The sequence below is a fragment of the Penaeus japonicus genome, unplaced genomic scaffold (assembly GCF_977035675.1).
Source record: "Penaeus japonicus unplaced genomic scaffold, GWHDUDI00000001_assembly GWHDUDI00000043, whole genome shotgun sequence".
NCBI classification, from domain to species: domain Eukaryota; kingdom Metazoa; phylum Arthropoda; class Malacostraca; order Decapoda; family Penaeidae; genus Penaeus; species Penaeus japonicus.
In genome coordinates, this window is record NW_028234445.1 from 871274 (window position 1) to 888773 (window position 17500).

Genomic DNA, 17500 nt, shown 5'->3' on the forward strand with positions numbered 1-17500 from the left:
ATAAATAGAAAAGAATAATGAATGATGAAGAAATAAGAAAAGCTGATGATAGAGATATCCTTATTAGATCTGAATAATAATTGTTATAAATTTCCATGAAGACAAAAAAGAGAAAAGAAACAAAAGCAAAATTCTTCTGGTGCCTTTAAGAAGTCACTCGCTTTCCAATCGCCTTACCATAACTATCCTTGGCGTTCACTTCTCCGCCCTTCTCGAGGAGCGTCTCTGCAACAGCATTGTGGCCGTTCACGGAAGCAAGGTGTAAGGGAGTCAAACCTGAGGGAGGAAGATGCTTCTGTTAGACGTCTGTTTGTGAGTAATGAATGTGAGAAGGGAAGTGAGGATGACAATGCAAAGGTGAATGTGAGTGAAAATGACAGTGAGAAGGTGAATGTGAGGGAGAATGAGAATAGTTTTAGGAATGAGATTAATAGAGATGATTAGGGTGATAAGGGTAAGGGCTAGGAATAGTATGGATATTTTGAATATTAATAAAATTGCAAATACTTAGAATGTTAATGAAAATAAGAATTATGAAAAGGTATAGAAACAAGAAGGATAAGAAAAAATATATATGTATGATAATGAGAAAGAATATTATAATGAAAATGAATGTTTGATCATTATTTATCAGTAATATATATATAATATATATATATATATATATATATATATATATATATATATATATATATACATATATATATGTATATATATATACATATATATATGTATATATATATATATATATATATAATATAGAGAATTATACAGAAATATAGAGTGACAAAGAGTAGGAGAATTATACATGTGGGGTTTTCTTGCCACATTCGTGCAGTAAATAAAGATGTTCTTTAGCCATTGAAACACGTGGTGTTGTTGAGCGTCTGCTAATTTATTCAGAAAATCATATTGATATAAAATGATTTATACTTCTGTTTCAATGCAGTTAAAATATATAGTCTTCATAATGGAAAAAAAACATACACCTGATAAATGGTGTAACATAAACAAAACATGTCTTTCTTGTAGTAAATAAGCGTAAAATAAAAAACATCAAATATTGGTGGAACATGGGAGACATTACGTATGTCAAAGAAAACGGACCCGCCGTTAGGGGGGACTTAACTAAACCTTTTCATTTCTAAATTTATTACTATCATTATTCATCATCACCATTATTATTATCATTGTTATCATAAATATGTCATTACCATTATCATTAGTTCTATTATCATCATGAAAGTGTTATCATCAACATTATCAGTGATGATTACTTTATCATTAATATTGTTATCATTACCACCATCAACATTATGAAACTTTTAATTATCGTCATTATTGTTGTTGCTTTTGTTGCCATTACTTTCTCCATTATCATTGTCATTGTCATCACTGACAAAGACCTCGCAACAACACCACCAACAAAAGCATGTAGGAGAACAAGAACAGGATCACCATCAAAATAACAATAATAAGAAGAAGGATGATAACAATTGATAATTTAATAGAAATAGGAGTAATAATAATAGTAATCCTATTGGAATAATAATGATAATATGAATAGCACCATTGATGATGAGGATGATCATATTTCTTTTAGATAATCATGAAAATAATAATGATAATATCAATAATAATTAAGATGATCATACTTATTATTATCATAATTATTATAACTAATCATTATAACATTTATAGTATAAAGAAATATAGAAAAATCTATTAATTTCTATTTTATAAAATAATCTATGAAAATATTTTATTGAAAAATTCATAGAATAAAGAAATAAATATCAATAAAATTAATGATAAAAGATGAAAAAGATTCCCTTATTAAATTATAACAATAATTGTTATAAAATTCCATAAAGACAAAGAAGAAAAAAGAAACAAAAGCAAAATTCTTCTGGTGCCTTTAAGAAGTCACTCGCTTTCCAATCGCCTTACCATTCTTAGCCTTGGCGTTCACTTCTCCGCCCTTCTCGAGGAGCGTCTCTGCAACAGCATGATGGCCGTTCAAGGAAGCATAGTGTAAGGGAGTCCAACCTGAGGGAGGAAGATGCTTGTGTTAGACGTCTGTTTGTGAGTAATGAGCGTGAGAAGGGAAGTGAGGATGACAATGAGAAGGTGAATGTGAGTGAGAATTACAGGAAGAAGGTGAATGTGAGTGAGAATGACAATGAAAAGCTGAATGTGAGTGAGAATGACAATAAGGTGAATATTAGTGAGAATGAAAATGAAAAAGTGAAAGTGAGTGTGGATGAGAGTTAAAAAGTGAATATGAGTGAGAATGACAGTGAGGTGAATGTGAGTGAGAATGATAGTGAGAAGGTGAATATGTGTGAGTGACAGTGAGAAGGTGAATGAGTGAGAATGACAATGATGAGGGGAATGTGAGTGAGAATGACAGTGAGAAAGTGAATGTGAATGAGAATGACAATGAGAAGGTGAATGTGAGTGAGAATGAAAATAAGGTGAAAGTGAGTGAGAATGAATATGAGAAAGTGAATATGAGTGAGAATGACAGTCAGAAGTTGAATGTGAGTGAAAATGATAATGATAAGGTGAATGTGAGTGAGAATAACAATGAGAAGGTGGATGTGAGTGAGAATGAAAATGAGAAGGTGAATGTGAGTGAGAATGACAATGAGAAGGTGAATGTGAGTGAGAATGACAGTGAGCTGAATGTGAGTGAGAATAAAAATAAGGTGAAAGTGAGTGAGAATGAATATGAAAAAGTGAATATGAGTGAGACTGACAGTGAGAAGCTGAATGTGAGTGATAATGAGAATGATAAGGTGAATGTGAGTGAGAATAAAAATGAGAATGTGGATGTGAGTGAGAATGACAATGAGGTGAATGTGAGTGAGAATGACAGTGAGAAGGTGAATGTGAATGAGAATGACAGTGAGAATGTGAATGTGAATAAGAATGACAATGAGAAGGTGAATGTGAGTGAGCATGACAATGAGGTGAATGTGAGTGAGAATGACAATGAGAAGATGAATATGACTGAGAATGAAAATAAGGTAATTATGAGTGAGAATGACAATGAGAAGGTGAATGTGAGTGAGAATGACAATGAGAAGGTGAATGTGAGTGAGAATGAAAGTTAGAAGGTGAATGTGAGTGAAAATGAGAAGTTGAATGTGAGTCAGAATGAAAATGAGAAGGTGAATGTCAGTGTGAATGACAATGAGAAGATGAATGTGACTGAGAATGAAAATGAGAAAGTGAATGTGAGTGAAAATGAAAATGAGGTGAATGTGAGTGAGAATGACAATGAGAAGGTTAATATGAATGAGAATGAAAGTGAGAAGGTGAATGTGAGTGAGAATGACAATGAGAAGGTGAATGCGAGTGAGAATGACATGAGAAGGTGAGTGTGAGTGAAAATGACAATGCGAAGGTGAGTGTGAATGACAATTAAAAGGTGAATGTGAATGAGAATGACAGTGAGGTGAATGTGAGTGAGAATGAAAATGAGGTGAAAAGCTGAAGGTGAGTGAGAATGAAAATGAGAATGTGAAAGTGAGTGTGAATGACAATTAAAAGGTGAATGTGAATGAGAATGACAGTGAGGTGAATGTGAGTGAGAATGAAAATGAGGTGAATGTGAGTGAGAATGAAAATAAGGTGAATGTGAGTGAGAATGACAGTGAGAATGTGAATGTGAGTGAGATTGACAATGAGAAGATGAATGTGAGTGAGAATGACGGTGAGCAGGTGAATGTGAGTGAGAATGATAATGAGAAGGTGAATGTGAGTGAGAATGACAATGAGAAAGGGAATGTGAGTGAGAATTATAATAAGAAGGGGAATGTGAGTGAGAATGACAATCAGAATGTAAATGTGAGTTAAAATGATAATGAGAAGGTGAATGTGAGTAAGAAGGACAATGAAAAGATGAATGTGAGTGAGAATGACAATGAGAAGTTGAATGCGAGTGAGTATGGCAATGAGAATGTGAGTAAGTGAGAATGACAATTAAAAGGTGAATGTGAGTGAGAGTGAGAATGAAAATGAGAAGGTGAATGTGAGTGAGAATGACATAAGAAGAAGAATACGAGTGAGAATGACAATGAGAAGGTGAATCAGTGAGAATGACAATGAGAAGGTGAATGTAAGTAGGAATGACAAAGAGAAGGTGAATGTGGATGGGAATGAGAATGAAAAGATGAATGTGAGTGAGAATGACAATGCGAAGGTGAATGTGAGTGAGAATGACAATGAGAAGGGGAATGTGAATGAGAATGACATGAGAAGGTGAATGAGTGAGAATGACAATGAGAAGGTGAATGTGAGTGAGAATGACAATGAGAAGGTGAATATGAGTGAGAATGACAATGAGAAGGTAAATTTGAGTGATAATGACAGTGAGAAGGTGAATGTGAATGAGAATTACAATGAGAAGGTGAATATGGGTGAGAATGACAATGAGAAGGTGAATGTGAGTGAGAATGACAATGAGAAGGTGAATGTGAGTGAAAATGAAAAGGTGAATGTGAGTGAGCATGATAATGAGAAGGTGAATGTGAGTGAGAATGAAAGTTAGGTGAATGTGTGTGAAAATGAAAAGGTGAATGTGAATGAGAATGATAACGAGAAGGTGAATGTGAGTGAGAATGAAGGGAAGAAGGTGAATGTGAGTGAAAATGAAAAGGTAAATGTGAGTGAGAATGATAATGAGAAGGTGAATGTGAGTGAGAATGAAAGTGAGAAGGTGAATGTGAGTGAAAATGAAAAGGTGAATGTGAGTGAGAATGATAATGAGAATGTGAATGTGAGTAAGAATGAAAGTGAGAAGGTGAATGTGAGTGAAAATGAAAAGGTGAATGTGAGTGAGAATGAAATGAAAAAGTGAATGTGAGTGAGAATGACAATACGAAGGTGAATGTCAGTGAGAATGACAATGAGAAGGGGAATGAGAGTGAGAATGACAATAAGAAGGTGAATATGAGTGAGAATGAAAATTAGAAGGTGAGTGCGAGTGAGAATGACAATGAGAAGGTGAATGTCAGTGAGAATGATAATGAGAAGGTGAATGGAATGAGAATGACAATGAGAAGGTGAATGTGAGAGAGAATGACGATGAGAAGGTGAATGAGTTAGAATAAAAATGAGAAGGTAAATGTGAGTGGAAATGACAATGAGAAGGTGAATGTCAGGGAGAGTGACAATGAGAAGGTGAATGGATGAGAATGACAATGAGAAGGTGAATGTGAGTGAAAATGACAATGAGAAGGTGAATGTGAGAGAGAAAAACAATGAGAAGGTGAATGAGTTAGAATAAAAATGAGAAGGTGAATGTGAATGAGAATGACAATGAGAAGGTGAATGTGAGAGAATGACAATGAGAAGGAGAATGAGTTAGAACAAAAATGAGAAGGTGAATGTGAGTGAGAATGAAAATGAGAAGGTGAATGTCAGGGAGAATGACAATGAGAAGGTGAATGAGTGAGAATGACAATGAGAAGGTGAATGTGAGTGAGATTAAAAATGAGAAGGTGAATGTGAGTGAAAATGACAATGAGAAGGTGAATGTGAGTGAGATGACATTGATAAGGGGAATGTGAGTGAGAATGACAATAAGACTGAGAATGTGAATGTGAATGAGAATGACAATGAGAAGGCGAATGTGGATGAGAATGACAATGAGAAGGTAAATGAGTGAGAAAACAACGAGAAGGTGAATTTGAGTGAGAATGAATGTAAGCCACTGATTTTCGGACTATTACTGCTATTTGATTGTTATACAGTCTTTGTAATAATAGTTCCTTAAGGACACTATTCCCTAGTGACTAGCGGAAGTACTGACCGACACCTGCTTCCTGCCGTGACCTTTCACCTGGTCACAGCTGACACACTCACACGTGTACCGAACCGGAAGCATCATTAAAACCTCTTCATTGACCAAGTACATCTTATATGTTATAGCAGGATGAATCTGTAGACATCTCCCTCCTTCTCACCTTCATTACCATTTGATAGTATGTGTATTTTCATTGCCGTGTAACATTCAATAGTCTGCTTCCGGTCCCTTCAGCTGTTTCCGTTGTGAAATAGCCTTAGGCGTAGAAAGTGACTCAGGCTCTGTACTTAAAGGACACACAAGGAACCCAGGAGAGACAGATCAGGACAGAGAGGTCAGACAGACAGACAGACTAGAGCGAACAGCTCTGACCTCTGGCCTTCGGCCAGAGTCTGGTGTGATTAATAGTCCGCAATTAAGACCGTGGCACGTGAACGTCTGTCTCTTAACCACCGCCCTACAACCAGGGCATCGAGTGGTTATAACAACTGCTCTCAGTGGTGGGTTATAACTAGTGCCAGCTAGTGGTTTACAATGACAATGAGAAGGTGAATTTAAATGAGAATGAAAGTGAGAAGGTGAATGTGAGTGAGAATGAGAATGAAAATGAGAAGGTGAATGTGAGTGAGAGTGAGAAAGATAATGAGAAGGTGAAAATGAATGTGTGAGAATGACAATGAGAAGGTGAATGTAAATGAGAATGAAAGTGAGAAGTGTGAGTGATAGTGAGAATGAAAATGAAAAGGTGAATGTGAGTGGGAATGAGAATGAAAATGAGAAGGTGAATGTGAGTGAGAGTGAGAATGATAATGAGAAGGTGAATGTGAGTGAGAATGACAATGAGTAGGTGAATGTGAATAAGAATGTCATGAAGTGGTGAATGCGAGTGAGAATGACACTGAGAAGGTGAATGAGTTTGAATGACAATGAGAAGGTGAATGGGAGTGAGAATGACAATGATGAAGTGAATGTGAGTGAGAATGACAATGAGAATGTGAATGAGAATGTGAATGTGAGTGAGAATGACAATAAAAAGGTGAATGTGAGTGAGAATGACAATGAAAAGGTGATTGTGAGTGAGAATGACAATGAGAAGGTGAATTCGAGTGAGAATGACAGTGAAAAGGTGAATGTGAGTAGGAATGACAATGAGAAGGCTTTAATGTTTTTATATAATTATAATCAATGTTATTCTTAGTCATCATTATCATTATCATCATTATTATGGTTATTTTTATTAGTATTATCATTATCTTTATAATAATCAAACAAAATAGGTAATATCTTTTCTCGTATGAACTTATATTATTGATATTTCATTTGGATATGTTACCTTTGTACTTATCAAACCTAACTTAAGTTGCGAGAAGAGCTATTTTGTAAAACGAATGCTAAGTAGTGCATTCCTCTTAACAGCACCTGCATAACCATGTTTGTTGCAAGCAAGCTGTGAGCAGACTTGGGTGTTTGCAAGAAGGAAGAACAAGGAAGCCATCGTGTTATCCTCATTATCATTACCATCATGATTTACCGACACTGGTACTATGAGTGATAAAGACCTCACAACTACAACAAAAGCATGTACAAGAACAAGAACAACAGGATCATCAGCAAAATTATCAATAATGACAAGAGGAAGGATAACCTATGATAATAATTTCAATAGAAATACCAGTAATATGAAAAATTAAAATAGTGATAATTCTAACTATAACAATAATAATAATAATCATAGTAATGATATGTATAAAATCATATAGAAAAAAATTGAAATAAAAATGAAAATTATATCAATAATGAAAAGAGTAAAAGAGGAAGACAAAAGATGAATGATGAAAAGTGACTATTACCAAAGAAAATTCTTGAAATAATAATATAAATGTAATTGTAATAAATGATAATAAAAATGAATATTTTTATGATAGTATTAATCATAACATTGAAATTCATATGATAAATGATAATGAATAAGTAACATTTACAAATAACTCAAATAAACAACTAAAACATAAGGAATGGATAAATAGAAAAGAATAATGAATGATGAAGAAATAAGAAAAGCTGATGATAGAGGTATCCTTATTAGATCTGAATAATAATTGTTATAAATTTCCATGAAGACAAAAAAGAGAAAAGAAACAAAAGCAAAATTCTTCTGGCGCCTTTAAGAAGTCACTCGCTTTCCAATCGCCTTACCATCATCCTTATCCTTGGCGTTCACTTCTCCGCCCTTCTCGAGGAGCGTCTCTGCAACAGCATGATGGCCGTCACGGGAAGCAAGGTGTAAGGGAGTCCAACCTGAGGGAGGAAGATGCTTCTGTTAGACGTCTGTTTGTGAGTAATGAGCGTGAGAAGGGAAGTGAGGATGACAATGCGAAGGTGATTGGGAGTGAGAATTACAGAAAGAAAGTGAATGCGAGTGAAAATGACAATGAGAAGGTGAATGTGAGTGAGAATGACAATGAGAAGGTGAATGTGAGTGAGAATGACAATGAGAAGCTGAATGTGAGTGAGAATGACAATGAGAAGATGAATGTGAGTGAGAATGACAATGAGAAGGTGAATGTGAGTGAGAATGACAATGTGAAGGTGAATGTGAGTGAGAATGGAAATGAGAAGGTGAATGTGAGTGAGAATTAAAATGAGAAAGTGAAGGTGAGTGAGAATGACAGTGAGAAGGTGAATGTGAGTGAGAATGACAATGAGAAGGGGAATGTGAGTGAGAATTATAATAAGAAGGGGAATGTGAGTGAGAATGACAATCAAAATGTAAATGTGAGTTAAAATGATAATGAGAAGGTGAATGTGAGTAAGAAGGACAATGAAAAGATGAATGTGAGTGAGAATGACAATGAGAAGTTGAATGCGAGTGAGAATGGCAATGAGAATGTGAGTGAGTGAGAATGACAATGAAAAGGTGAATGTGAGTGAGGATGACAATGAGAAGGTAAATGTGAATGAGAATGACAATGAGGTGATTGTGAGTGAGAATGAAAACGAGAAGGTAAATGTGAGTGAGAATGAAAATGAGAATGTGAAAGTGAGTGTGAATGGCAATTAAAAGGTGAAAGTGCGTGGGAATGAAAATAAGGTGAATGTGAGTGAGAATGACAATGAGAAGGTGAATGCGAGTGAAAAGGAGAAGGTGAATGTGAGTCAGAATGAAAATGAGAAGGTGAATGTCAGTGTGAATGACAATGAGAAGATGAATGTGAGTGAGAATGAAAATGAGAAAGTGAATGTGAGTGAAAATGAAAATGAGAAGGTTAATATGAATGAGAATGACAATGAGAAGGTGAATGTGAGTGAGAATGACAATGAGAAGGTTAATATGAATGAGAATGACAATGAGAAGGTGAATGTGAGTGAGAATGACAATGAGAAGGTGAATGCGAGTGAGAATGACATGAGAAGGTGAGTGTGAGTGAAAATGACAATGCAGAGGTGAATGTGAGTGAGAATGATAACGAGAAGGTGAATGTGAATGAGAATGACAATGAGAAGGTGAATGTGAGTGAGAATGACAATAATTGTTATGAATTTCCACAGAGACAAAGATGAGAAAAGAAACAAAAGCAAAATTCTTCTGGTGCCTTTAAGAAGTCACTCGCTTTCCAATCGCCTTACCATTCTTAGCCTTGGCGTTCACTTCTCCGCCCTTCTCGAGGAGCGTCTCTACAACAGTATAATGGCCGTTCCAGGAAGCAAAGTGTAAGGGAGTCTGACCTGAGGGAGGAAGATGCTTGTGTTAGACGTCTGTTTGTGAGTAATGAGCGTGAGAAGGGAAGTGAGGATGACAATGCGAAGGTGATTGGGAGTGAGAATTACAGGAAGAAGGTGAATGTGAGTGAGAATGACAATGAGAAGCTGAATGTGAGTGAGAATGACAATAAGGTGAATATGAGTGAGAATAAAAATGAAAAAGTGAAAGTGAGTGTGAATGAGAGTTCAAAGGTGAATATGAGTGAGAATGACAATGAGAAGCTGAATGTGAGTGAGAATGACAATAAGGTGAATATGAGTGAGAATAAAAATGAAAAAGTGAAAGTGAGTGTAAATGAGAGTTAAAAGGTGAATATGAGTGAGAATGACAGTGAGGTGAATGTGAGTGAGAATGACAGTGAGAAGGTGAATATGTGTGTGAGAGTGACAGTGAGAAGGTGAATGAGTGAGAATGACAATGAGGGGAATGTGAGTGAGAATGACAGTGAGAAAGTGAATGTGAATGAGAATGACAATGAGAAGGTGAATGTGAGTGAGAATGACAGTGAACTGAATGTGAGTGAGAATGAAAATAAGGTGAAAGTGAGTGTGAATGAATATGAGAAAGTGAATATGAGTGAGAATGACAGTCAGAAGTTGAATGTGAGTGAGAATAACAATGAGAAGGTGGATGTGAGTGAGAATGAAAATGACAATGAGAAGGTGAATGTGAGTGAGAATGACAGTGAGAAGGTGAATGTGAATAAGAATGACAGTGAGAAAGTGAATGTTAATAAGAATGACAGTGAGAAGGTGAATGTGAGTGAGCATGACAATGAGGTGAATGTGAGTGAGAATGACAATGAGAAGATGAATATGACTGAGAATGAAAATAAGGTAATTATGAGTGAGAATGACAATGAGAAGGTGAATGTGAGTGAGAATGACAATGAGAAGGTGAATGTGAGTGAGAATGAAAGTTAGAAAGTGAATGTGAGTGAAAATGAGAAGTTGAATGTGAGTCAGAATGAAAATGAGAAGGTGAATGTCAGTGTGAATGACAATGAGAAGATGAATGTGAGTGAGAATGAAAATGAGAAAGTGAATGTGAGTGAAAATAAAAATCAGAAGGCAGATGTGAGTGAGAATGACAATGAAAAGATGAATGTGAGTGAGAATGACAATTAGAAGGAGAATGTGAGTGAGAATGACAATGAGGTGAATGTGAGTGAGAATGACAATGAGAAGGTTAATATGAATGAGAATGAAAGTGAGAAGGTGAATGTGAGTGAGAATGACAATGAGAAGGTGAATGCGAGTGAGAATGACATGAGAAGGTGAGTGTGAGTGAAAATGACAATGCGAAGGTGAATGTGAGTGAGAATGATAACGAGAAGGTGAATGTGAGTGAGAATGACAATGTGAAGGTGAAAGTGAGTGAGAATGATAAAGATAAGGTGAATGTGAGTGAGAATGACAGTGAGAAGGTGAATGTGAGTAGGAATGACAATGAGAAGGTGAATGTGGATGATAATGATAATGAAAAGGTGAATGTGAGTGAGAATGACAATGAGAAGGTGAATGTAAGTGAGAATGACAGTGAGAAGATGAATGTGAGTGAGAATGACAATAAGAAAGTGAATGTGAGTAAGACAATGATAAGGTGAAGGTGAGTGAGAATGAAAATGAGAATGTGAAAGTGAGTGTGAATGACAATTAAAAGGTGAATGTGAATGACAATGACAGTGAGGTGAATGTGAGTGAGAATGAAAATGAGGTGAATGTGAGTGAGAATGAAAATAAGGAGAATGTGAGTGATAATGACAGTGAGAATGTGAATGTGAGTGAGATTGACAATGAGAAGGTGAATGTGAGTGAGAATGACGGTGAGCAGGTGAATGTGAGTGAGAATGATAATGAGAAGGTGAATGTGAGTGAGAATGACAATGAGAATGGGAATGTGAGTGAGAATTATAATAAGAAGGGGAAAGTGAGTGAGAATGACAATCAGAATGTAAATGTGAGTTAAAATGATAATGAGAAGGTGAATGTGAGTAAGAAGGACAATGAAAAGATGAATGTGAGTGAGAATGACAATGAGAAGTTGAATGCGAGTGAGTATGGCAATGAGAATGTGAGTAAGTGAGAATGACCATTAAAAGGTGAATGTGAGTGAGAGTGAGAATGAAAATGAGAAGGTGAATGTGAGTGAGAATGACATAAGAAGGAGAATACGAGTGAGAATGACAATGAGAAGGTGAATCAGTGAGAATGACAATGAGAAGGTGAATGTAAGTAGGAATGACAAAGAGAAGGTGAATGTGGATGGGAATGAGAATGAAAAGATGAATGTGAGTGAGAATGACAATGCGAAGGTGAATGTGAGTGAGAATGACAATGAGAAGGGGAATGTGAATGAGAATGACATGAGAAGGTGAATCAGTGAGAATGACAATGAGAAGGTGAATGTGAGTAAGAATGATAGAGAAGGTGAATGAGTGAGAATGACAATGAGATGGTGAATGTGAGTGAGAATGACAATGAGAAGGTGAATATGAGTGAGAATGATGATGAGAAGGTGAATGAGTGAGAAAGACTATGAGAAGGTGAATGAGTAAGAATGACAATGAGAAGGAGAATGAGTGAGAATGATAATGAGAAGGTGAATGAGTGAGAATGACAATGAGAAGGTGAATGTGAGTAGGAATGGCAATGAGAAGGTGAATGTGGATGAGAATGATAATGAAAAGATGAATGTGAGTGAGAATGACAATGAGAAGGTGAATGTGAGTGAGAATGACAATGAGAAGGTGAATGTGAGTGAGAATGACAATGAGAAGGTGAATGACTGAGAATGAAAATGAGAAGGTGTATGACTGAGAATGACAATGAGAAGGTGAATGTGAGTGAGAATGACAATGAGAAGGTGAATGACTGAGAATGACAATGAGAAGGTGAATGAGTGAGAATGACAGTGAGAAGGTGAATGAGTGAGATTGACAATGAGAAGGTGAATGTGAGTGAGAATGACAATGAGAAGGTGAATGTGAGTGAGAATGACAATGAGAAGGTGAATCTGAGTGGCAATGACAATGAGAAGGTAAATGTGAAAGAGAATGACAGTGAGAAGGTGAATGTGACTGAGAATGACAATAAGAAGGTGAATGTGAGTGAAAATGAAAATGAGGTGAATGTGAGTAAGAGTGAGAATGAAAATGAGAAGGTGAATGTGAGTGAGAATGACAATGAGAAGGTGAATGTGAGAGAGATTGAGAATGACAATAAGAAGGTGAATATGAATGAGAATGACATGAGAAGGTGGATGCGAGTGAGAATGACAGAAAGTAGGTAAATGAGTGAGAATGACAATGAGCAGGTGGATATGAGTGAGAATTACAATGAGAAGGTGAATGAATCTGAATGACAAAGGGATGGTGAATGTGAGTGAGAATGACAATGGCAAGGTGAATGTGAGTGAGAATGGTAATGAGAAGGTGAATGTAAGTTAGAATGACAATGAGAAGGTGAATGTGAGTGAGGATGACAATGAGAAGGTGAATGTAAGAGAGAATGACAATGAGAAGGTGAATAAGTTAGAATGACAATGAGAAGGTGAATGGCCGTTAAAGGAAGCACAGTGTAAGGGAGTTTCATCTGAGGGAGGAAGATGCTTCTGTTAGACGTCTGTTTGTGAGTAATGAATGTGAGAAGGGTAGTGAGGATGACAATGAGAAGGTGAATGTGAGTGAGAATTACAGTAAGAAGGTGAATGCGAGTGAAAATGACAATGAGAAGGTGAATGTGAGTGAGAATAACAATCAGAAGGTGAATGTGAGTGAGAATGACAATGAGAAGGTGATTGTGAGGGAGAATGAGACTAGTTTTAGGAATGAGATTAATAGAGATGATTAGGGTGATAAGGGTAAGGGCTAGGAATAGTATGGATATTTTGAATATTAATAAAATTGCAAATACTTAGAATGTTAATGAAAATAAAAATTATGAAAAGGTATAGAAACAAGAAGGAAAAGAAGAAAAATATGTATGATAATGAGAAAGAATATTATAATGAAAATGAATGTTTGATAATCATTTATCAATAATATATAAATATTTTTATATTACTATGATAATTATTGTAATTTTTATTGTTTTTATTATTATATTTACGAAGACCATTGCAATAATAACAGTAGTCATGATAGCTATAATGATAGCAATGGTAATAAAATGATAAAAAAATATCAATCATAATGATAGAAATATTAGTGAAGATAATTATGACAATAACATGAATAATAATGATAATGAGGAAGATAAAAATAATAATGAAGATCATAATAATGATAATTCTTATAATAATGATAATTATATAATATTCATAATAATAATAATGATAATGAAAATATTAATGATGATAAAACTAATAACAGCGATGATAATAATTTCTAAACAGGATAATAACAAAAATAATCATTATCACTAAAAATAATCATTATCATTAAAGATAATTACAATTCATAATGAATTTATAATCATTTATAATCAATATTTAAAATATTCATTATAATAAGAATTATCATCATAATCAATGAATATTATTTCCATCATTACTGTTATTACTATCATTATTCACCTTCCAATCACCATCATTATTATCATTATATCATTATCATTAGTTCCATCATTATCATGAGAGTGTTATCATCAGTATCATAAAATATTTCCTTCCTTAATATTTGTGGGGTTTTCTTGCCACATTCGTGCAGTAAAGATCAATATAAATAAGTAAAGATAAATATAAGATATTCGTGCAGTAAATAAAGATGTTCTTTAGCCATTGAAACACGTGGTGGTGTTGAGCGTCTGCTAATTTCTTCAGAAAATCATATTGATATAAAATGATTTACACTTCTGTTTCAATGCAGTTAAAATATATAGTCTTCATAATGGAAAAAACATACACCTGATAAATGGTGTAACATAAACAAAACATGTCTTTCTTGTAGTAAATAAGCGTAAAATAAAAAACATCAAATATTGGTGGAACATGGGAGACATTACGTATGTCAAAGAAAACGGACCCGCCATTCGGGGGGACTTAACTAAACTTTTATATTTCTAAATTTATTACTATCATTATTCATCATCAACATTATTATTATCATTGTTATCATAAATATGTCATTACCATTATCATTAGTTCTATTATCATCATGAAAGTGTTATCATCAACATTATCAGTGATGATTACTTTATCATTAATATTGTTATCATTACCACCATCAACATCATGAAACTTTTCATTATCATCACTATTGTTGTTGCTTTTGTTGCCATTACTTTTTCCATTATCATCATTGTCTTTGTCATCACTGACAAAGACCTCGCAACAACACCACCAACAAAAGCATGTAGGAGAACAAGAACAGGATCACCATCAAAATAACAATAATAAGAAGAAGGATGATAACAATTGATAATTTAATAGAAATAGTAGTAATAATAATAGTAATCCTATTGAAATAATAATGATAATATGAATAGCACCATTGATGATGAGGATGATCATATTTCTTTTAGATAATCATGAAATAATAATGATATTATCAATAATAATTGAAATCATCATACTTATTATTATCAGAATTGTTATAACTAATTATTATAACATTTATATTATAAAGAAGCAGAAAAATTTATTTATTTCTATTTTATAGAATAATCTATGAAAATATTTTATTGAAAAATTCATAGAATAAAGAAATAAATATCAATAAAATTAATGATAAAAGATGATAAAGATTCCCTAATCAAATCATAACAATAATTTGTTATAAAATTCCATAAAGACAAAGATTAGAAAAAAAAAAAATTCTTCTGGCGCCTTTAAGAAGTCACTCGCTTTCCAATCGCCTTACCATCCTTATCCTTGGCGTTCACTTCTCCGCCCTTCTCGAGGAGCGTCTCAGCAACAGCATGATGGCCTTTCTCGGAAGCAAAGTGTAAGGGAGTCTCACCTGAGGGAGGAAGATGCTTCTGTTAGACATGTGTTTGTGAGTAATGAGCGTGAGAAGGGAAGTGAGGATGACAATGCGAAGGTGATTGGGAGTGAGAATTACAGGAAGAAGGTGAATGTGAGTGAGAATGACAATGAGAAGCTGAATGTGAGTGAGAATGACAATAAGGTGAATATGAGTGAGAATAAAAATGAAAAAGTGAAAGTGAGTGTAAATGAGAGTTAAAAGGTGAATATGAGTGAGAATGACAGTGAGGTGAATGTGAGTGAGAATGACAGTGAGAAGGTGAATATGTGTGTGAGAGTGACAGTGAGAATGACAATGAGGGGAATGTGAGTGAGAATGACAGTGAGAAAGTGAATGTGAATGAGAATGACAATGAGAAGGTGAATGTGAGTGAGAATGACAGTGAACTGAATGTGAGTGAGAATGAAAATAAGGTGAAAGTGAGTGAGAATGAATATGAGAAAGTGAATATGAGTGAGAATGACAGTCAGAAGTTGAATGTGAGTGAAAATGATAATGATAGTAGAATGTGAGTGAGAATAACAATGAGAAGGTGGATGTGAGTGAGAATGAAAATGAGAAGGTGAATGTGAGTGAGAATGACAATGAGAAGGTGAATGTGAGTGAGAATGACAGTGAGAAGGTGAATGTGAATAAGAATGACAGTGAGAAAGTGAATGTTAATAAGAATGACAGTGAGAAGGTGAATGTGAGTGAGCATGACAATGAGGTGAATGTGAGTGAGAATGACAATGAGAAGATGAATATGACTGAGAATGAAAATAAGGTAATTATGAGTGAGAATGACAATGAGAAGGTGAATGTGAGTGAGAATGACAATGAGAAGGTGAATGTGAGTGAGAATGAAAGTTAGAAGGTGAATGTGAGTGAAAATGAGAAGTTGAATGTGAGTCAGAATGAAAATGAGAAGGTGAATGTCAGTGTGAATGACAATGAGAAGATGAATGTGAGTGAGAATGAAAATGAGAAAGTGAATGTGAGTGAAAATAAAAATCAGAAGGCAGATGTGAGTGAGAATGACAATGAGAAGATGAATGTGAGTGAGAATGACAATTAGAAGGTGAATGTGAGTGAGAATGACAATGAGGTGAATGTGAGTGAGAATGACAATGAGAAGGTTAATATGAATGAGAATGAAAGTGAGAAGGTGAATGTGAGTGAGAATGACAATGAGAAGGTGAATGCGAGTGAGAATGACATGAGAGGGTGAGTGTGAGTGAAAATGACAATGCGAAGGTGAATGTGAGTGAGAATGATAACGAGAAGGTGAATGTGAGTGAGAATGACAATGAGAAGGTGAATCAGTGAGAATGACAAAGAGAAGGTGAATGTGGATGGGAATGAGAATGAAAAGATGAATGTGAGTGAGAATGACAATGCGAAGGTGAATGTGAGTGAGAATGACAATGAGAAGGGGAATGTGAATGAGAATGACATGAGAAGGTGAATCAGTGAGAATGACAATGAGAAGGTGAATGTGAGTAAGAATGATAGAGAAGGTGAATGAGTGAGAATGACAATGGGATGGTGAATGTGAGTGAGAATGACAATGAGAAGGTGAATATGAGTGAGAATGATGATGAGAAGGTGAATGAGTGAGAAAGACTATGAGAAGGTGAATGAGTAAGAATGACAATGAGAAGGAGAATGAGTGAGAATGATAATGAGAAGGTGAATGAGTGAGAATGACAATGAAAAGGTGAATGTGAGTAGGAATGGCAATGAGAAGGTGAATGTGGATGAGAATGATAATGAAAAGATGAATGTGAGTGAGAATGACAATGAGAAGGTGAATGTGAGTGAGAATGACAATGAGAAGGTGAATGTGAGTGAGAATGACAATGAGAAGGTGAATGACTGAGAATGACAATGAGAAGGTGTATGACTGAGAATGACAATGAGAAGGTGAATGTGAGTGAGAATGACAATGAGAAGG

The 17500-nt window shown here is 35.0% G+C and overlaps 2 protein-coding genes across 3 annotated transcripts in view; one reads left to right on the forward strand and one right to left on the reverse strand.

Annotated features, from left to right (window-relative positions):
* The window catches only part of LOC122246354 (uncharacterized), a 1434769-nt gene that overhangs the window by 71102 nt on the left and 1346167 nt on the right, over nucleotides 1–17500 (forward strand). The gene's annotated exons all lie outside the window — the stretch shown is intronic.
* The window catches only part of LOC147466560 (uncharacterized), a 45423-nt gene continuing 34980 nt past the window's right edge, over nucleotides 7058–17500 (reverse strand). The window contains exons 7-8 of one of the 2 annotated variants that reach the window (XM_086535313.1): nucleotides 15439–15537; nucleotides 7058–8113 (exon numbers count right to left, since the gene is read on the reverse strand). In XM_086535313.1, the coding sequence (XP_086391439.1) occupies nucleotides 7980–8113; nucleotides 15439–15537 (233 nt within the window). In that variant the 3' untranslated portion in view covers nucleotides 7058–7979. The remainder of the gene's footprint in view (nucleotides 8114–15438; nucleotides 15538–17500) is intronic. The other variant, XM_086535312.1, reaches the window with a different exon arrangement.